This window comes from Myzus persicae, unplaced genomic scaffold, assembly GCF_001856785.1.
Source record: "Myzus persicae strain clone G006 unplaced genomic scaffold, MPER_G0061.0, whole genome shotgun sequence".
NCBI lineage: Eukaryota > Metazoa > Arthropoda > Insecta > Hemiptera > Aphididae > Myzus > Myzus persicae.
The window spans coordinates 91,689-115,699 of NW_019104142.1; the positions used below are offsets into that span (position 1 = coordinate 91,689).

Below are 24,011 nucleotides of genomic sequence, written 5' to 3' on the forward strand. Positions count from 1 at the left end.
GTATTGATTTGTATAAAAGAAACTTGTTATTTGATATTTGTTAGTTTAACCAGTCTTAAATATTAGACTAATATGAAGGTTGTATAAAATTAAGAATACGTGTTGCTTATTTATTATTTCTACCCTCTCCTCACTATGACCAGGGCACGAGTCATCGCCGTCCACAATCCAAGCGAGGTAAGTCCGGTGTTGGCGAAACAACATACAAAAAGGCATTTAAGTTATTTAATGTTCAACTATTTTACCAATTACTTATTCTTGTACTGTTAGTTTAATGCAAAGAGGAAACCTGTATATTTGTAATGAATAAATAATTAAACGTATAATTGTTGACTGCATTAGTTGTCCTTAAAACAATAAAAAAAAATGTATATTTAAATATTATGTATTATTAATCAGTAGGACTTGGATTTTGTAACAATATAAATCCTTAAAAAAGCATTTAAAGTAGCCAAAAAAAGCAAAAAAGCATTTATTAAATTTAATTCTAAAAAAACAAATTTTAATTACACATACAATTAAATATTAAAAAAGGATTAACGACCATATTTTTAGTCAAGTTACTTTCATTATAACTCATCCTATTGGGTTCTAATAAATTTTTATACATAGAAAAAGACTTTTCCACATTAACCGATGTAATCGGTGAATATTTCAAATAAACTAAATCATTTAAATAATACTGTTCCACATAAATGTTTAGCGCAGTGCCATTATGAATACTAATGATTTTTTTAATTTCTTCAAATCCATTATTCTTTGAAAAGACACAATTGCACTTTTCTCAAATCAATTTCGCTCCTTCACGATTAGGTGCATTTACGGTCATTAAATTGTAGATAAAACTATACAATTTTGGTACAACAACGATAGTTATTTTATCAGTCATCCATTAATTACTGGGTTTTTCACTGGTTTTATAATTTCTCCCAATAATAATATAGTCCAAGTATTATATACATAGAAATAAGTTAAATTTTCAAGAAAAATATGTAAAAATTAAGAAAAAAAGAACCAAATAGAGTAAAAAGCAAAAACAGCGGGTAAGTGGATGTCGCTCTGCTGTAAAGAAGGTGTCTGAACGTCTCTGTATTGGATGGTATTACATTTGAATTCAATGATAAAATATTATTGTATACGAAAAACGATTCTGAGCGGAGATGGTATGTTAGTTTAGGATACTTTATATTGTGATTACTTATTATTAATATGGTAGCCGGTAAGTTGAATTTATATTATTCATAAAATTATTCTCAAATTATCAGCGATGCTCTAAAAATATTAAATATACTTATGGGCTATTTTGGAACCAAATTACAACATAATGATAAACGTTATTATTTGTGTTAATATGCAATCTTATCCAAAATTGAACTTTAAATGTTTGTAAAGAAGAACTATATTCATATATTTTTTAGATTTTTAGTTACGGAAAAAATTGTTTAAGTGGAACATTGTTTTAAATTTTCAATCTTTAGCTATAAAAATTGAACATTTTATACATTTTTAACTAAAAAATCATTTTCAATTTTCAATTTGATAAATATTTTCAACATTTGAACTTTAAATGCTTGTAAAATAAAATCGTGCCTATGTATTTTTAATATTTTTCAACATATTTAAGAACATTTGTAATTTTAATGTCTAATTTTTTTAGGCATATTAACTGCATATTTTTAAATGTACATTTTAATATTTTTTACTTTTTAGTGCATATAAGTATTTTTGACTATTGTACATTACCACGCCCTTAGTAATTTATAATAGGTACTAGCTAGCTAATATAGGCACAATATTTTCTTTGTCAAAGTTTTCTTGATATTAACTAGCTAAACTTAGGTGTATATAGACTTAAAATTGTTGACATTTTTATATTAGATTATATTGGCTACACGATTATACTAGGTAATATGATGTGCGTGAAGTTGCCCCCCCCCCCCCATGAACAATTTTTTTGAAAGCTATATTATTATTTTGGCAAATAATTTGCGAATATTTGCAAATTGGTTTTCAGAATCTGCAAATAAATTCCCTACCAAAAAAAATAAGACAGGGGGGAGGGCAACTTCACACAGCCCCCCTTTTGAGCTACGAACTTCAAATTGCTACCAATAATTTGCAAATAATTTGCAAACATTTGCAAATTGGTTTTCAGAATTTTGCAAATAAATTACCCACACGGTATGAAAAATATAAGATAGGGGAAAACTTTACGCTATACCCCCTTTATTGGAGCTATGAATTGAAAAATGCTGATAACATTTTGCAAATAGCCACTAACTTATTTATAATTTTGAGTCCAAAAATCATACCAACCATTGGTGTTTATAGGTACGTAGGTATAGTTTATAGTATAATTTAAAATTATGTAACGTATCACACAATTGAAATATACTACTTACCTAAGTTTTTTACATAATATATCGGGCTACTATTTAATGTAAAATTAATTGAGCATAAAAATAAAAATAATTGTTTCTTACCCTTATAGCCTTAATACATGGTGATATTATAATAAACGTAAATTAATAATTAATTTTTTTAAATTTACTCTATATTTGTAGGAACAGAACATAGGTTATTGAATATTATAAGCTCATGACCATCAAACAAGAGCTCACATTAATTAATAACAATTTTTATTTTATTTTGCTAATAAATAGATTATGTTTTTCAGATCTTTACTTTTTTTTCATTTTAAATTTACTTTAGTAATTTTTAATTATTAAGGTTAGAGATCGTGGTTTATAGTTCTCGTAATTTATTATAAAACGTCAAGTCGATACATCAAAAACATTGATTTCAATTGAAAAAAATAACATCTCTTATTACTGTAGTAGACTTTCGTATTATTTGCAAATTATTGGTAGCAATTTGAGGTTCGTAGCTCAAAAAAGGGGGCTGCGTGAAGTTGCCCCTCCCCCATCTTATTTTTTTTATACCATATGGGGAATTTATTTGCAAATTCTGAAAACCAATATGCAAATATTTGCAAATTATTTGCAAAATGATAACATAACTTTCAAAAAAATTGGTCATGTTGGGGGGCCAACTTCACGCACATGGTAATATGCTAATCTAAGAAATACACAGTATAGATTCAATTTTTTATTACCAAGAGAATCGTATTTATTTTAGAATGAATTGATACATAGTAGTATATATTTATGCAATTAAAACAAACTCGTATTATATATAATTTAATTTAATACAATATTATTAATCATTTGAAGTTTAGAATTTTGCAGAATAGTCATAACTATTTGTTTTATTATTAAACATGTTATAAAAAAAATATTTCTTTTCGCTTTGGTCATTAACATGTTCCACACAGAAATGGTCAATGGGTGTCTGGCCCTGAGGTTCTGCAAAATAAATTAGTATTAGATTTGATGAGTGTGTTCATAAATGTAACTCGATTTGTACACGTATGTAAAAATCATTTTTTAGCCCAAAAACCATGCAAAATTATATTCAACACAAATCACTGATTGAATCGTATTTATTTTAACTATGAAAATATTGGAATTTTCTATTATATACTAAAAAAATATTGTTTAAGACTTTTCAATTTTAATTAATCTTATCAGCACGAGAGTTTTTCCTGTAAAACATGTTTTTATATTTAAAAAAGCACGAGCTCTGGAGTTCTGAATCAAGGTGATATTTAAATAAAAGAATTGTTAGTCGTTTGTCGAACTTCAACAACCCAGAAGAGGTTGCAAGTGGTAAAAATAAGATCAAAAGATGGTTTGTTTATAATGAATTCGTGTCCAGAAGTTTTAAGTGAATACAACAGGCCCTGTGCTGGAAAGCGTTAATGCACACTAATTATACAAATTTTATATTTGTATTTATGTATTATAAAAAATTTATATTCTATTCATTGTTATACCTACCCAATAATATCTACCATGTGTTGAACGGTGGGACATATCTTATCTCTTTTTTAAATGCTAAATTGTTATCAATACCAAAAACATATTATTTACATAAGCGATATTAAATTTGAATACTTTAATCAATTTTTTTCTAAAAAAAGGTATCCTTACAGTACACGTATAAACATTTATCAGTTATCTGTGCTGGAAATAGTTAATGCACACTACTTATACATACCAGTGCTATAAAATGATTGGTATGCCGTTGCAAAACCTATAAAAATAAATTAAACTATTATGACATTTTCCTTTTATATATGGTATAATTCATCACATGATATTAGTAAGTCACTCTGTTAGTTAAGAAGTTAAATATTCAATAGATTCAAAAACCCGCTCTTCAGGCAAAAAAATTTAATTTAATTTCAATATTTATTTGAATTATTAGTAGGTAGTAGGTACACTACATGACTTATCATAATAATGTTGCTATACGACATACGTATTTTTTTTAGGAATCGCGTATCAATATAATTGTAATTAAAAAAAACTATAAAAAAAATTATTTTTTATATTCAACAACAAATAAAACATCATTATTTTTTTACTAACGTTGGCAGGTAAATTATTAACGAAGTTGATAAGTGCTAATTGTGGTGGATATAAATTTATAGTATTGCTACCCGTATGATTAATACAATATTAGAATGAATTTTGACGATATGATTGAATGCTCTCAATCTGATTTTGTGATCGACAGTTGGACCTGAAGAGAAATAAGAAAAGTATAAAGCCAGTCAAGGCAATAATAACTCAGTTAAGTTAACAATTTATTAACTTAGTTGAATATCTCTTTTTTCAATAAGTTAGAAATTAAATAGTTAATAACTTGAAAATGAAATCAACAAAAGAGTATTAGACTTATAAGTTATAACTACCCTCAGTGTATAGGAGACTATGGAGATTTTAAAAATAGAAAAGTTTAAATGCATATTTTGCATAGTAAGTTGTTACATATTTTGTCAACTTAAGGGAAAAGGGTCATATTTCTCGATTTTAATACGAATTACATATTATGTTAAGCAAATTTACAATGTTCTAATTTTTTTTTCAACCTAATGTAATGTGTCATGACAAATAAAATAGCGAATTTACTCTGTCATAAACTCTGTTAAATGCAAACTATGTATGGAAGAATAGTATTAGTATTAGTATTAGTATGCCTCAATTAAAAAATTAGCCTCGACTTTCACAGTCCTGGGTATAGGATTTCCAATGTATCAAAAATCAAAACTACGATTATGATAAAGTTGGATTGGATGTGGGTAAACATCATCACACACACACACACACACACACACACACACACACACACACACACACACACACACACACACACACTCATATAATGTGAATTTTCTTAATATTACGAATATGTAATAGGAAAAGTTCCAAAAAGTTTATTTCATATGGCTCGTTCCATGAAGTATATTATTCCTGAATTTCATATGAATGGACGAATAGGGTTAATTCACACTACCCATCGACACGAGTCTACGAAATTGTAGAATATAAATACAATTGCTTGTATTTCGTATTTTTAATACAAATCAAAATATTTGATAGTTCGATTAGTTTCTAGTTTGATTTTTATTTTATAGTGCATATTAGTTTTTAATACATTTTAGACGATCAAATCCATCACACTCTAAAGATTGTTAAACAAATATATTTGATGAATTCGTATAATAGAAAATGCAACTCAATAGTTTTAAAAACATTTTACACAAAATTAAATTAAGTATAAAATAAAAGTACGTACGCTTTGCTATTCTGTCTAAAAAAAAAAAAATAATGATAATAATAATAATAATAATAATAATATTTGTAATTAATGCGATATTTTGGATATAAATATAGGAATATTTTTAAAATGTTCTATTGTGTGAACCGATTCGAAATCGATCGAAATATATGTTGAAATATTGTAAGATGAAAATGTAAGTTGATCGATTTTCATAGCTTAAGAACCTTGCATAGTAAAAAAAAGTGGTTTAGTGGATGTCTCTCTGCTGTGCATTAGGTGTCCAGGAGGTCGCTGTAATGGATGGTATTAAATTTGAATTCAATGATATCATATCGTTGTATACGAAAAACGATTCTGAGCGGGGACGGTATGTTAGTGTAGGATATGATATATTGTTATTACTTATTAGTTATTATTAATACGGTAGCCGGTAAGTTGAATTTATATTATTCATAACATTATTCTCAAATTATCAGTGATGTCCTAAAAATATTAAATATAAGTACTTATGTAAAATTGGACCGTTTTGGAACCGAATTACTACAAAGTGACTAAAATCGTTAGGTTTAACGAATTTAGTTTTTTAGATAATAGTTTATTATTAGTTTATTAGTTAATTTATTCTTTGTGTTACATAAGTAATTTCGTCTAAATTTGAATTTAAAATAAATAACTATAAAAAAAACTGTGTTTATGTTGTTATTTAATTTTTTTGGATACAGAATTAGTTACTAACGTAGAACCTTGTTTTAATTTGTCAGTCCTTAGTTATAAAAGTTGGAAATTTAATACGTTTTTAACTACAAAATCATTTTCAAAGTCAAGAGAAATGTTATCAAAATTTGAACTTTAAATTATTATAAAACAAAAACGTGACTATGTATTTTTAATATTTTTCGACTGATATTGTAACAATATATCAGGAGCCATGTATTAAATGTTCACACTTTTTTACGCAATAAATACAACAACAGCTCATGAGGAACTTTGTATTATATTTTCAACTTTTTTGACCTTGCTAACATTTTTTATACTCATTAATCGAATATTTCACATGCTTGTAAATAGTTCAGCATGAGTAAATATATTTTGAAAACGTTATGATGTATAGAAAATGCTATTACGAATATTCAGTGAACATTTCATATGTATCTACGGTATTTTTTTTTAGAGTTACATAAAAACCTAAACGATTTTTTCAAAAAACTGGTTTTGCTAAAAAATTCCCGATTTTCCTTATTTTTTTGTTTGTTTTTACTGTCGCTTTTAAAAACTATTCTGAATTTTAAATTCTTCTCAAATACACCAACCAGATTCACTTTCCTACCAGAAAAGTTGCTGTTGAAAAAAATCGAATCACTTTTACTGTCCCTAACCGTGATGACAGACACAAGATTAAAAAAAAAAAAAAAGAAACTAAATAAATAAACACACATAATTTTCAAATCAATACATTCATCCCTCCGCTCAGAATCTAAAATAGAAGGGGAATTGGTTCATCTGGATAGTGATAGTATATAGTAATACCCAATAATAGGTCACTGCTTGTCAAATAAACGGATACGTAGTTATAATAATGGTACTCAGTGATTAAGAAAATATTTGAGATTGATCATGATCACATAGGTTATGAATTATGGGACACAAATATCATTGATTGAATTACAAAATTATTTAACATAAATAAATTAGGTATGCAACATGCACGTACTTCGGTCATCTAAAAGTAAAATAAAAAACATACTATTCAATAAATATTATAGTACTTTATCGTTCACAAACTGACAATTGTATGATAGGCATGACTTAATAAATTTTAAATATTTTCTCAAAGTATTTATATTTAAAATCAAATAGTCCATGTTTTTAGTTTGGATGATAAATATTTTATGTTTTAATAAATTGTAATCACGTACAATGAAAAATAAAAATCAACCTGAATTTCAAATATTTTTCGCCTCGTTTATTAATCATTATTATTAGAGAAAGTTTCCATTGTATAGAAAAATAGGCGAGTCTTATCATTGATTTGAATATATAAAAAGTAATTGTTGCATTTTTTGTAAGATGGATGAAACTTTAGTTATAAGTTGTTGTGTTCTTCTGTGAATTATTTATAAAGTTCTAACTCAAAAGAAAACCACACGTGTATATATATATATATATAGGTAGGTAATGTTGGTATAAGTAGGTAAATTATTGCGATCAAGACGTGCGATGAGGCAAATTACCCTGTGGTCCTCAGGTCTCCGCCGATCGATGACTCCACAACTGAGCCGCATACACGCGCTCCACTCCTTGTATACCTGTGGTAAGGGTAAAGGTATCCTCGGACACTCAACCACCATACCGTTATTTTAATGGCCCAGAGGGTATCGGTCAATAATTACACAAACATGAACCGTGCGCACGTAGATCCCTTTTGTCACCTGTTCTTGCTAGTAAAAAACCGTTTGAGATTGGTAGACAGAGCGACGGCCGATCACTTCATTTTTTCCGCTTTATGGGACGATGGATAGGTAGTAACCTCTGTTTTCACTGGTGCGCCTTGTTGGGAATTTTTTTCGTGAATATAATATGTTAATTTTCACCGTGGCATGTATTCATGTTTAGATTTAATAACTATCCATATAATTTCACCCGCTGGTAACAGTCTCATTGGAGCTGTGCGGTGTGTAGTGTGTATAATATATTTCGTCTCGGGGTGATGTCCACTTCGACACGAATATATTATGTTTTTGTTATTTTGTTATTGTGATATCAGCCACGGGGTATCGTAAATCCTGTCTTCCCGTGATTTTGAATTCTATATACATGCTCTTTGTTTATTTTTCCTCTGATCCAGTTTTAAGCTCAAATCGGCTTTATCAGCAATAAAGGGTAGAGAAATGTCATGTGTAGCCTTTGTAATTGGCAGGGTAATTTCCATTACTTAAAACAAAAGTGACAGGAGTAACTTATTGTATGTTGAGGTGTAGTTATCTTCATCACATTTTACGCAGCATGGGGTGCAGGAGCAATATTTATTGGTGTGGCCTTACGATCAGGAGCTTAGAACTTATGGGATTTTTCGGTATTTGTGCTGTTCCTCAATCTGAACTCTTGTTCGAAAAAAGCGGTGAGACATTAAAAATGTGTTTGATGTTATGTACTGGTTCTCAAGCTCAGCAAAAAACAAGGTAAAGGTCAGAATTGTTTTAAGCAAGTATCTGTACAATCATCTTTTTTATTCCTTGTTATCGATAATTAAGGGAGAGGGAGGAACTGCTGTTGGCAAGGAGGAAACTATCATAATTAAGATTTACGTTGAAAAACATTTAAAACACACCATTGTAAATTCGATTTGCAAGCTACTAGCTGCTTATTATTATTTATTATAACAGTTTGGTCGTTATCTAACATTTAAATACAAAGTTGGACTTGTTTTTGAATAGCCTATTGGTAGGGTGAGTTAAACTTAAGCCGAAAACATATATAAAAGCTGATATTGGTTTTGTTAAAAGACAATGTGGAAAGAAAAAAAATTAACAGCTATTGTATAACAAACACGCAATACGTATTATCTTAATATTCTTTAAATTTGTTACTAACAATGTACATAAGTTAAACTTAATTTCCGATATGATGAAACAATTTCTAACTGTAAGCTTAATTATAATTATGTCTTATGCAACATTGTTACTTAAACACATGATTTTGATAGATTATTAGCTTATAGCAGTATTGAAATATCGTATTATAATTATTAATTGATTAAAAAATATATCGTTTGTAAATAATAAACTTGATAAGATTATAATAAAATAAGACAATCATATCTTACAAAATAGAGCTGATTAAATAATAAATACCTGCTGTCGCTGGAATAAAATGAAAAATGTAGTTATTAGTTATAAAATATTCGTAATATCGTTTTGCTATAAGAAGACGATTCAACTAAAAATTACAAACAATATTAATAATTATATTTATATTATGATATTGGATTCTTAAACTATTTACACATGTAAGATTAATCTAAAATAATAAAGTATAAAATCAATCAAAAAGAACTTACAAATGTCAGCTAGAAATCAAATACCCGGTGGAAATGTATAAGTATAATTACAAAAAAGTTATTATATGTTATGATTTAGGTGAAAAATTTAGTGATTTGCTTGAAAAGTTCTCAATAAATTGGGAATATTTTCAGTTGGGGAAATACTTTAAAATCGAATAGTTTTTTGTTTTTAATTTAAATTTGTACATTTTATTCATAGTACATGGTTCTGCAGTCAAATCCGACGATTTAAAAAAATAAAAAACAATATAAAACATTTTTTTTATTAATTTTTCGTCAAACAAATAAAAACTAAACAAGTTGAATTTTATGTTATATATTTAAAAACTTTATTTTTTAAAGATTGTGTCGCTCAAATGCCGTCCTTGGTTAGCCACACATTGTGATAGCCTGACAGCAAAGCTTCCTATTTTCTTGAGTCCGTCTAGTTTTTTTTACTACCGCCTCTGTTTTGAGTCGTGCTAGCTGTGGTTTCAAAGTGTTTTACCCACAGGTACCACGAGAAGGCACAGGATCTCGAGGAGATAAACTAAATTGTTGGCGAAACTCACGTTGAGTGCCTACGAAACTATCATTATTTTTTCAATACGCTTTTACCGCGAACGCACGTTGTTCAAGAGCGTCTCGGGAGCAAAATCGCGCCACCAATCAAAATCGTTCACATTTGTTATCACTATTTGTGAAAATCACGTTTCTTATCATCCTTTATAACAATTATAATGTGACAATATAATAATCATCAATCATACAGGTTAATGATGGGTACTTTCAATTCATTTTAGAGAACTAATTCATATGATTCAGCTCATTAAAATGTCATTGAATCACTGAATCAAAAGATTATATTCACATTTTATAATTGTGACTAATGTTTTAAACCTAAGGGCTAATAATTATTTACATATAAAATCAAACTGACAAACCTAAAGTATAATATTAAATGAAAAATGAATCACTGTCACTCTGTATTATTTATGTGTTAATACTCGTATGTTATATTTATTTACATTGAAAATACAAAACATAAAATGTTTAATATGTTGTGGTTTTTTCCCTTTAATTAGATTTAATAGTTATTATACCAATAATGATTATTTATTTATTTTTTATTATTTATAAAATCATAAAACCAAACAACAATATGATTTGTTGAGTACTAAAATGAGATTGAAGACAGAATATCTTTTTGTAAATTTATTTGGAAAATATACAAGGAAAGGAAATCTCTGAAGGAAGGGTTGGTTTTGGGAGAAGTACAAAACATACATACTTCCTACGATCATACTTACCAGTAATATATTTTAATACCCACTTGATTTTTTTACTATGATTTATTTTTATATTTTAGGACTTTAGGTTTGACAAATATTTTAATGTATTTATTTAATTATGACATATTTGAATTTTACTGTAACTATTATAGATAGACTTAAGATTGACAAATATTATGTTATTTTTTTATTTACTTTAGGTTGACAATATTATATAAAACGAACTTTTTACAGCACACTTAGCACTAGACTTGCAAAGTAACACTTGCCACTTATGCTTTATGATTATCTATTTATCTGTAAAAGCTAAAAATGTGCTTCTAAAATAATGTGCTTTATATAATATATTATTTATTACCTATGATAAGAAACGTGATTTTCACAAATAGTGATAACAAATGAGAACGATTCTGATTGGTGGTGCAATTTTGCTTCCGAGACGCTCGTCGTTGTTCACTCGACCAATGCTCCATGATTACTAAATTCCGGGTATTTAAAAGCGATAAGAATATTCCCGAAATCTCTACCACTTTAGCTCTGCCCGCCAGTTCTTGTTAAAATCGCCGGATTGACTGCCACACCCTGTATAGTGTATATTCTTTACTACTTTATAACATACGACTATTATTAAATCTACTGCTCTATAACATCAAACATAACGTAATACAATATTTTTAGGCACTTTCCACTATGCTCAAAAATGAAATGTAGAATTAAAACATGTTTCAGGAACATAGGAGTTATAAAAATCATTTGAAATAGATTAGTTTAGGAAAATTTGTTTGCAATGTTTGTATATATGACTTATCAAACCATACTGAAAACGTTAGCAGAATTGCAATAAAAAACCTTATTAGGAAATTATAATCATATAGTTCCACACTGTAGCTGACCTAATTGCTATATATTCAAAAAAAGTGATACTATCCTGTAATGTATAACTTTTATAAAGTATAATATTTAAAAAGTTTTACACATTTGAAAATTGTATATTTCATGATTTCAAATTCATTAAAAAACAAGTAAAAAAAAATATATCATTTGGCTAAATTTATGGAGAAGGTTTCAAGCAAAAAAAAACTATTAAGATTAATGAAATAAAAACTAAAAAAAATGTTCATACAATAAGCTGAAAAAAAAATTATAAAATATTAATTAATAACCTTATTATTTAGGTGTCCAAAAATATTAAATTGGAGGCCTTTAACTGTATTTTATTAAATACAATATAGCCGAGAACATTATCTGTGAAATATCGTTTTTATTTTTTTGATATCGTTTATACAAAAAAAGTTCTCATTGTTTCAAATTCTATTATTTTTGCGTTTTTCAAACTTGAATAACTTTTTTTGTACTTCTAATATCGAAAAAATAAAAACGATATTTCACAGCCATAGTTCTCCTTTTTATGTAGTGAAAATTGTGTTTTTAGTAATGAAATATGACTGTAGCCTTTTCGGTTATTTGCGGAACTCGCCCAATATACACACTATCAGAGTACGGCCATGGCTAGAGGAGACCATAGCGAAGATGACGATACCCTGCCCATGACCGTAACCCGAAAAATGACCCCAAGATGATAAAATCTGTACTGGCAGTAAGCACGGGCATACTGGTCTACTACTTCGTATGGACCACGGTATACTATATAATACTATAATATATCAGACACTTTTACGAACAACCCCAGCTCTTCCAAGTAGCTTCAGTAATCAACACGTAAACCGCAACCTTTGACATTGAAAAGAAAATCTACAACCATTGCTGTCATGAGCCAACGTTTTGGACACAGATCTTCGAACTTCGGCCGGTACACCATAAAAAAACTGCCAAAAAACAGCAGATCAAAATCTATTATGTTTCAACTGAGGTGAGCCCACTGTACCAACTACCATGGCAATATGAAATTTCCTACGCAAACTCTGACAAGAAGCTCCCTAAAACCAATCCCCGATAACCTTTTGTAAAAGGCGGCACCACTGTCGTCATTCTCTGACGTATTGTTCACCGCCAAGTGCATTTAAATACTCTGTTAAATTCAACATCTGTTGGAATAGCTCTGGGTGCAGACTTGATCCACTATGTGATATCTACAAACGATTTCTGTCACCTTCCTAGGTAAATAACCTCAATATTTTGTCAAACAACAGCGATTGGTTTATTATAACTGGTGACCTAAATGCCGAATATACTGTCCAGGTTAGGTTATATTGGTTATATTGATACTATCGGGCACAGTAACTGAGTAAATCACATCACTGTATCACTGGGAGCAAGACGGATCAGTTGTCTCTTTTATCTCTGGTTAATATTGAAATGATATTATGTTGGCTGATTGGCGCATGTTGATTAGTCATTTGGTTCTGTTGGACTTTTATTCATATATGGGTTTCTTAGTAACCTTGAGAAGGCCGAATTTAGTATGTGTAATCTGTACTCACAGTTACAATATTTAAATGAAAATGGATTTAAAAAATTTCTAATTAGCACCTTTTAGTTGCACGCACATGCATTTTGTTGATATAAATTTAAAACTTCGTTTAACTAATTTAGTCAATAACTTAATATTTACGTACGTAGTATCACATCTAAAAAAATAAATTATTATAGTGTAATTGTCAATAATATAAGTTAGAAAATATAATAAATGGTATAACAACCTAGGGTTTATGATGTTAATAATTATAAATTGTCATGGTTTAAAAATGTTCAGTAGGGAATAATTTTTATAATATGGCAACTTATTGTTTTTGATTGAACTATATGATTTGATTTCTAAATAATTAAAACATTTACAATTACTGATATATATAATATATATATATATATTTATATATCAATATTAATATTGATTAAGCTTTATAATATAGTAGGTAATATGTTATATCGTTTTGTAATAAATATTATTAACCATGATAGTCGAGACCCTCGATAACATTTCAATAATAATATGTTCTCTGGTCAGCAATCGTTCAAACGCTGGACTAAAATTTGCTTAAGACCACTTTGTATATTGAAATACATTTTTTTAAAGTTTATTACAGTCCTTTTCATCAGAGAACAAATATGTCCTTGCAAATGATGAGAACTGTATTTTTAGTTGTCAGCAATTATTAAAAAAACTAAGTCAATTATGTGTAAAATCAATGTTTTAAAAACAAGCGGAAACTGTATGTATTGGTCTATAAAGTATTTTTCAAGGACTGTTAGTTTTCTTTGTGCATTGATCTTCAAATTTAAGGATGGATTCTAGTAGTTAAATGGATCATGTTGATACATTTGTGACGTAAAACAAGATCATTCTAATAAGTTTTTATAATATTCAGGATAAAAAAAAAATTAGGGGAGCTCAGCAAAACTGTTTTGTTGTAACTAATTCAAAAAACAAAAATGCCTGTGGACTCTACATTGTAGAGACTTACAATTTTCACCAAATATTTATTTTAGAAATTAATCGATTTGACGTAATTCACATTATCATTTACAACACGACAAAATATTTCAACTCTTTTTGTGCTATTTATTGAAATTTAACATTTTTTTATCGATTAAGGTGTAAACAAAATTATGTTATTAAGTAAGAAAAAAAAATGTAATCCAAGGTTTCTCTTGTTTTAAATAGTATCGAAATTACAGTCATAGTTTTGTTGATAACTGTTTATACTTTAAAGTTTAAATTTGTAGGAACTCCATAACATTTTTTTATTTCTCCAGTTAGGAGCTTAACAAATTCTGTACAAAATAATATTATTATGTACCTATTATTTCACGTCTCCTCAAACTCTGGGCTCACTCTATAATATGGTTACCTAAATTACTCAGTACCTACCTCGTACATATTTTAGAATTTATTAGAAGTCTGTCTAAAGGAGATCGGTGCATCGAACAGTCAAGTTTCATGTCCCTTAAACAGAATTCAATAATATGTATAGGATACTAAGTAATATGGGTAATTTATTTATGAAATATACTCTGTTTTAGTGGACATTAGTGGCTTATTAGAAAATAATAAATAATACGTACAAGATGCAAGTGACACTGTAAATGATAATGTTTATTTAATAAAAATATAGTAAAATAGATTTTTTTTTTTTTATTAAACAAAAAAACCCTCGGCAGCAAGGCCATTGGGATATATAATAATATATAATAATAATGTTACTACATGTTATGTGTTAGAAAACAAAACAAAAGAACAAAAAAAAAGACAAAAGAATAAAAAATAGTTATTTAATGTGTATGGTTATTAGATAAGTTTGAGCAAACCAGACTGTTGAAGGAAGGCTATTATATTGGAGACTGGTAGGTTAGGTCCGAGGCTTTCAAATATGTCTTCCGGAAGATGATTGTGTTCCATTGCATCAAGGTAGGTGTTGCACTCGGTCATGATGTGTTTGATCGATAGATTTACACCACAGGATGGGCATATAGGGGGTGCCTCACGAGACATCAGGTACCCATGGGTGAGTTTGGTGTGACCTATTCGGAGTCTATTGATACTGGTTTCTATTTTAAGATTTGAGTGGTTGTTTGGCCAATGTAGGGTTGATTGCTTTATCTCATTGAGTTTTGTTCTTTGTGTGGACCAGAGGTTTTGCCAGGATTTTGCTGATATGAGTTTTATTGTGCGTTTGGCATCATGGGCAGAGATCTTTGCGATAGTAAAATAGATTATATAGCATTATAAGCATATTTCTATGTTTTCATGATTAAAGATTATAATACCTAAATTTTGAGGGGAAAAAGTCTATTCGATTCTGTAAAATGTTATTCTAAACATTCATAGTTAACTTATTATACTAAATAGTGTGCAGTCAAATTAAACAAATAAATAAAAACTACGCTTTTGAAAAAGTCAAAACGATATTTTGACACGTACTACTGCAATAATAATGTAGGTGCTTAAGGATAAAAATGAATAGTATAGCCTCTCGTATTAATACTAAATAAAAAAACAATTTTTTGTTTTGGACGCATGTATAACGACTTTTTATATGGAATAATGAATAAATGTGATATCTGTAGGATGTGACTCTATGAACGTCATACGTAATTCATTTCTTTGTTTGTCGAAGCGGTGATAACTAAAGTGAAAATGTATTTTCTGAATATTTAATTTATTATTTTAATACTATTATGATATACTTTTATAAATGCAATAAAAACAAAATATTTAAAGGAAAACGAAACACCATGAACTCGTATAGTTTTAAAAGAAATACCATGTTCAATAAAACAACGATTCAAATTTTCGTAATTAAGTTAATGCATTCAAAAACAGTATCCTATGGAACAGTTCCGTTCCTGTTGAGTTTAAACACATAATGTTTGAACTGTTATTTCTAAACTTATGACTTCTAACCGCCTTCTATATTTACGCTATATTCAAAATGTTTAGATATTATGTATATTTTTATTATATTTATAAACATATGCATAACACTATTGTTTCGTTTACCCTTTTGTAATTTCCGTTAGGCGTATAAGTTGTAAATTAATTAAATAACCAGTTAGCACTGCGATATGTTCTGAATTCGTTAATCTTGGCACAAGATATTATTGTTATAACAACACATTCAACTGTTCAAGGAAAATTTTTGAACAGATACCACTAAGAAACCGGAACTAAGTTCACAACAACTTTTGATATGTTATTTTAGTCATTCCAGAAGAAGGGAAAGTAATAAATAACAATGCACTTAAAATAATAAAGATACTTACTAATCGCGCCTGCAAAATATGTATATAATGTACCGAAGTTATTAATGATACAATTAGATGTAAGTAATATATGGTTACGTTAAATGTTTATTATTATTTTTTTTTTAATTAATCTTAAGGCCGGAAACTATGGCCATTCTCTGTTTTTGAATAAGGCTTGTAAGTTTGTTGGTTTACAGGGGGGAGGAGGAACTGTAGGTTTTTAACACGTGTGTGTAGTGTGTTTGTGTTTGGCAGAATTTTGATTGAGCACCCGTAGGTTTCTTCCATGCTCGGAGAAAAATGCCACCCGTTTTCGAGTTTAGAGCCCGCGACGGTGCAAGTTGCAACCACGGACTAAGATAATACTTAAGATCTTAGTCCGTGGTTGCAACCAACGCCTTAGTCCACTCGGCCACTCCGTCCCAAATTGAATGTTTATATTTATCTAAAAATGGGTATTTAAGCTAGTAGACGAATTAATTAATATTATACCCAATGTAATCCTGAAATCTCACACAGAATAAAGTTAAAAAATAAAAATATACTTACCCAGAGTTGCTAGAGAAAATTATAATAATTATTAATATTTATATAAAACTTAATCCAATATTTTCAATACAGGGAAATTTATTTAAAAAATTTAATAATTAATTATAGCTCTTTTTATACATGCTGCAGATAAAAGAAAAGTTAAAATCATTAACATTTATTGTTACAAATGGAAACTAAATACTTAGTAATAATTAATAAATAATGACAAAAGTGCAACGGATTGGGTAGTTTTAATTTAAAAATTATCTAGTTTTTATTTAATATTTTGAATAACAATTAATGTAAAAATAACTTCTAGGTACTAGTAATAATAATAAGATTACTAATAAAACTTGTATTACGAATAATAATTCGTAATTGTTATAATATATTATGAGCAAAATATCACATATATTTTTACTTTATTACTCAAATTTGCAATATAATAAAACACACACAAATTACGTACTTTGTAAATTATCTAAATAAAAAATACAAAAGGTTTATGCGTGGATAATTGTTATACTAATATGCTTAAAAACAATTAATCGTATATCATTGGTATGAAAACAAAATTATAGGCATTTAAGTTACTATTATCATCAACAAAACTTTACAAATAATATTTAGTTGTCAACAAAATAATCATTTACAATGTACAACAACAAATATATGTAATTATAATTCTACTGGGACTGAGATCAATAAACCGTTACACGGTCCTTTACGAGTATAAAATAATTGTTCACATTAACATAATGAACCGTATTATGTATAAAATAACTCAGTATAGAAAATTCTAGTATTGTGAATATTAGCATAATTTAATTTAATACAATATCTAAGTTTGAAACAGAATACAAAACTATTTCTTAACTTAATGTAAGGAAGTTCATAGTTCTAATTTATGATGCCATTGATATTCATTAATTCACCTATACCTACCTACTTCCACAGTAAGACAAAATGTATAACTTATAAATACTTACGATCCTGGGATTCTATAAAAACAAATTATATGTAGCTTACAATAAATGGTGTTAATTAATACTTGTTTGTTCTTTTATTCGAGCTTAATTTTTACTATGTCTGTCGATTGTGCAGACATAAATATTTTCTGCAGTGATAAATATTTTGCAGTAATAACCTTTTTATGGATTTAGGAAAATCCTCACATGATACCTACTGTAGGTAAAAATGTGTTTATATTAAAACGCTTTGAATAAAATGATATCTAGTGTGATAAGTTAGATTTTTGAGATAACGATTATAACTTATAATAGGTACCATCAAAATGTCATGACTTGTATACATAGTTATACTATGTAAGAATTATAGGTATGTTATTAAATGTACTTATCAACTGTACAATATAATTTATAATATAGATATATTGGATCTATATGACAGAGAACTTGATCTGCTGTATAGATGATCTCGAATGTTCCTATAGTAATTCGTCATTGGTACCTATATCACAGTAATTATAGATGTGTCAAGTTTTAATTCAATGGTGAATTTGCTAAAGCTTATTATAAGTGTAGTTATGTACTTATCTTATATATACCATTTAAAATACAGTAATTTGTAAACTGTTACAGAACCTTTGCAAATTATATTCTATAAATTAATTAATACATTTTTATTAACTAAAAAACAAGTGCCAATACATACTTAGCTTATCTAAAAAATAATTGTAATTGATTATCACTATTTCATTGGAGAAGTTAAGAATTACAATACACTAAAGGATCTAAAGGACAGTTTTGGGGTGAAGCAACAACACACATTTAGTTTCAAATAAATACCTTCAAAATTCACGTTTAATATATTAGGACTGTTTACATCTGAAATGTAATTATACTAGAATTAAAATTGGTATTATAATAGAAACTACATTGGTAGTTGTGCAACGTACAAAATTTAAAAATAATAATTAATTCTTATGAGAATTGTGTTAACGAGGGCGTCCTGGAATCGCAATTTAGCATACATTTAATCGTCCATGCAATGTTTTGTTGCCAGAAAGTTACTCTTAACAATGTACTTAATGTATATTGCTTATAATAAATTTGTTTATAAATATATTTTTTTAAGTAGATACCCACGAATAATATTTTTATATTTCAACAAAAAAAAAATTTAAAAAAAAACTTAGCTTATATTTTTTTTATTTTTTGGTTACAGAATTAGCTACTTGTGTGCAACTTTGTGTTACATTTTTGACCCTTAGGTATAAAAGTTGAACATTTAATATATTTTTAACTACAAAATCTACTAAATAATTTGTGCATTTTGAATTTGATAAATTTAGTCTATTTGAATTCCAAATGTTTAAAAAACTAACTCGTACTAAGGTATTTTTAATATTTTTTCAGATGATATTGTAACAATATATTAGGACCCTTATATTACATTGACAAGTTTTTTGACCCAACAATTAAAATTATACTGACATTTATAGAAAAAAAAACTATTTTTTTTTACTTTCACAAACATTACATTTTCAAATATGTGACCGAGTGAAAAGTTACGGGATCGCAATTATTTATTATTTCAGTGATGTTAGCCGTTAGGTCATAATATGTCAATCGGTTGAGTAGCAAAAAAAATTTCAAAAATCACGGGACATAAAAAAACACAATGGTACTCGGATATTATTTTTTTATAAAGTATAAACTCAAAACATTTTTACCATGTTGAGGTTTTAAATATTATGTTTTATTTTTATATATTTGTTATCTGAACATAAAAGGAAATTATGTTTTTGAAGTTTTATTAATAAAAAAAAACATTAAGTTGCATTATCTTTTTGCGAAATATATCTCACTAATATAACTTAACAAAATAAATGATATTTAACATATATATTATGTACCTACTATTTCTGCAAACAATTAAAATCCTACTGAGACTATTAACCTAAACGACATATTTCATCAATATGAAAAATATTTCAATTGTCCTAATGGGGGTGTTTCGTTTCAATGTCCCCCACCACTTCGTTCTTGGGATAGCGCTGGAAGTTTTTGTGCACACACGTCGGGACTTGGTGCACATTTCTGTACAAACGATGCACAAACGTTTGTCGTTGTCAGAAGTTCAAATTTTGAAAGTGGGGGGGGGGGGCATTGAAATTGACCTTTGTTACTTTAGCATATTTAATCGTATTTTGTTATAATTTTTGGTAGAAAAAAACCTGTTTTCTATATAAAGAAGTACACAAAGCCATCAATTACTTTATGCTTACGTTATTTTAATACCCAATTAAAGTATACTAATGTAGGCACTATAATCTTTTAACGTAGGTATCAAGATTATTATGTGAGCCACTGCCTCAGTCCGTACAGATTATATTTTAAACCACAACACAGTTCACAATATTATTTACAATAATTTTAAAATAGGTATCTACAATACATATTAAGAATAACAATACATTTTCTGTTTATTTTACGCATTTTTAAAAATTATTTTCAGAAAAATACAAAATTATAGTTATTATTAAGCATTATGTGTCAAAATTAAAAATTAAAATACGATATAAAATTATAAACACAACTTTTTTTTTTGATGAAAACAGTAAACAAACTATGGCAACTAAAAATAGAGCACATTAATACCCAATTTAACTAATATTGCACCACCAATCGATTAATTTATAGTAAGTACCTATATTGTATGTCGGAAAAATGGTGTATGCTTATTACCTAATGTACAATACAAAATATCTTCGATTAAGTAAATTATGTTCTATTAGTATTGAATGCATATTGAATACAATCCACTCCTATATTTTTTTAAATTCTCATTAAATGGTTTGGATACCAGATTATCAAATACAAGAATTTGATCTGAAAAAGTATAAACATTTTATCTAACGGTGTTCCTCAAGGTGACACCTTTCCCCTTTATTTTTTTTTTGTCAGGTATAAATGATGTTATCCGGATGAAAGCAAAATAATTCTCAAATTTTTAAATTTTTAATACCAACTAGCATTTTAGACAAAATATAATTGTAACTGTTAAATATATTTTTCATAATGTAAACTCTATAACAATTGTAAATAATATCATAGTATTGTAAATAACATCTAAGACCTTAATCTAATGGCCCTTGATGCCGTGTTGTACTAACAGATCAATAATAAAAAAAAAAAATGATGTAGTAAGTTCATAAATATGATATAAAGTGTTTGTGTTATTTATCTTTGTCTACTGAAGTAATATAGGTCCACGATGATTGGTTTGAATGCTATACTATTCTATATAGCTATAATGATTTTTAAATAGTCCAAGTATATTTTCAGTTTAATATATGCAATAGATTCAATATTATACTTATAAATGTTATGGCGTATAGAAAACGCTAACACAAATATTCAGTGAAAATGTCATATATCTACGGTTTTTTTTTTTAGAGTTACACTAAATATTATTGGGAACTTCAAAAAAGGATGTCATAAAATAAATTATTTGTTAATTGCAGTTAACTTACTTTTGAATCCAGCACAAAGTAGAACTTCTATGAATTTTAGAATTATTTAAACAAAATTATATTAAATTAATTGTGAGTATGTAGAACAATAAATTGATTAATTTAAGAAGATCATTCGCTAATCTCAAATGATTCAATCGTTTGCCACTAAAGCTTACAAGCATGGCATACTTACTTTTTAAAATATTTTTCTAATTGTTTATTGTCTAATAAATTTGGCATTTATTGTTTTTGTGAAATCGTCAGTTGGGGTAATGGTCATTAATATAACTACATCAACCTTCTAATTTTTTTTCAATTTCTTATTCATCATCTTTCTGGTACTTAACACGTACAATATTTTTGAGTACGAATACAATATTCATTATTTGTTTTTAAATAAAAAATAAAAAATGTTACCTTTACATCTTTCTAAAAACAAAAAATTATTTTTATCACTCCGTCTTGTCTATTTATTACAAATTACGTAAATGTATTACTAAAAATATTTAATTGTTGGCCTGATTATTTTGTATACATCATTTTAGCTTTTTACAGCTACCTATTATAGTTATCATCCGAAGGAGTGAGCAACCTATTTAAAGTCATAGACTGAAAAATAAATATGTACTTATACATTTTTCATAGACTACAATTTGAATTATTATAAAAATCATTTCTGATAAATATCAAGCAACTAAAAACTAAAACACAATTATAATCATTTTAAATTAATAAATAGATCATTACCACGTAATTGTTTTTCATTTTCTAACGAAGCCGAAGGCATAAACCAAAATGAAATTACAATATATGTTAACACTATTAAATAATGTTTAAAAAAATGCATTTTTCTCACTATGAAATAAAAGATAAACAATATGAATGTTGAACAAGAAATGAAATAAAATGTAACTATTAGGTTTCTTTTATAACCGTCGTGTTTCCATGCCATACTTACCTACTATCTTGGCACAAAGTAAATAATGTACACAATAAGTTGGTTATTTATTGTTTGCTATATTTTTAACAGACATAATAATGAGGGGAGTGATGAATGTATTGATTTTATAATGACATGTGTTTTTACAGTTTTTGTATTTATTCATTTATTTTTTTTTTGTGTCTGTCATCACGAGTTTTTGCAGTAAAAGCGCTTCGATTTTCTTCAACAACAACTTTTCTGATAGGAATGTGAATCCAGTTGTTGCATTCGGGAGGTCAAAATTTAAAATTCCCAATAATTTTTAGTGTAACTCTAACAAAAAAAAACCGTAGATATATGACATTATTTATTTTATAACACCTTTTTTGAAGTACCTATGAATACATAATTGTGTTTTTTTCACATGAGTAAGTAATTTGCGTGAAAATCAAACAAAGCGAATAGGCTTTATAGGCGTCTCAATAACGAAATAATAATTCGGCGTTCGTCTTAAGCAACATACAGATACATTATTGTTTATTTTATTTTATAACACCTAAGTAAATAATGACGTGTATGATTATTAAACACGGCGAAGAGGCTATGTAGGAATCTCAAGCAGATGTTAGCAATTTATTCACATTGTTCGATCGACTTTAAAATATTCCACTAAATATTTTAAAATTAATTTCTAGTAATATCACATAAGATAATACTATACAAAAAAAACTTATCGAAATTCGAAATGCATAATACTCATAAAATTATACACCAATAAAATTATATTTGTATAAGCACAGTATAAAATGTGGATATGTTACTACGCCACTTCATTCCACTCATCTACATTTTTAAAACTTATACTTGTTCAAATTTCAACATTTTTGTATGAAGTACACCGAAAACTAGCAATGTGTTATATTTAATTATTTATTCTCTAGCAATGATCTAATTTATTTAAGTATTAATTATGTAAAGATTTATTTTCTTTACTATGTTAGTATAAAAATTATCTAGTAATATTATCATGCAATAATGAAATGCCATGTTCTAACGATAAAATATAAATTATATAGTACATTATTATTTATTTTTATCTATTGACTATTAGTTTTTAATTTATAAAAAGGCATATCTACACGTTATGTCATTCCTATTGCGTATTTAAAATAAACGTCTGTGTTTAAATCTTATTCACATAAGGCTAATATTCAATTTGTTATAACTTATAAGCTATAAACAAATCAACTTGTTTTCCGTCGACATTGTTTATGTGGTAATAAATTATTTAAAAAAGTATGAATATATTAAACAAGTATTAAAAAGATAGAAAAATTAATATTTCTATTCCAAGTT

The 24,011-nt window shown here is 27.4% G+C and overlaps 1 protein-coding gene across 1 annotated transcript; it reads right to left on the reverse strand.

The window, feature by feature from the left end:
* Positions 1 to 3,096: 3,096 nt before the first annotated feature.
* Positions 3,097 to 22,658, reverse strand: LOC111039170. The gene is made up of 18 exons (XM_022322515.1): positions 22,481 to 22,658; positions 22,151 to 22,162; positions 21,752 to 21,778; positions 19,062 to 19,100; positions 18,928 to 18,936; positions 18,243 to 18,254; positions 17,723 to 17,734; positions 17,272 to 17,280; positions 16,741 to 16,749; positions 15,043 to 15,057; positions 13,596 to 13,607; positions 12,143 to 12,148; positions 9,746 to 9,754; positions 9,540 to 9,548; positions 7,400 to 7,408; positions 5,704 to 5,718; positions 4,120 to 4,155; positions 3,097 to 3,365 (listed from the first exon to the last, which is right to left on the reverse strand). Exons 1-18 carry the CDS (start codon positions 22,578 to 22,580, stop codon positions 3,235 to 3,237), a joined length of 471 nt encoding a protein of 156 aa, XP_022178207.1. The 5' UTR covers positions 22,581 to 22,658; the 3' UTR covers positions 3,097 to 3,234.
* Between the last annotated feature and the right edge of the window lie 1,353 nt (positions 22,659 to 24,011).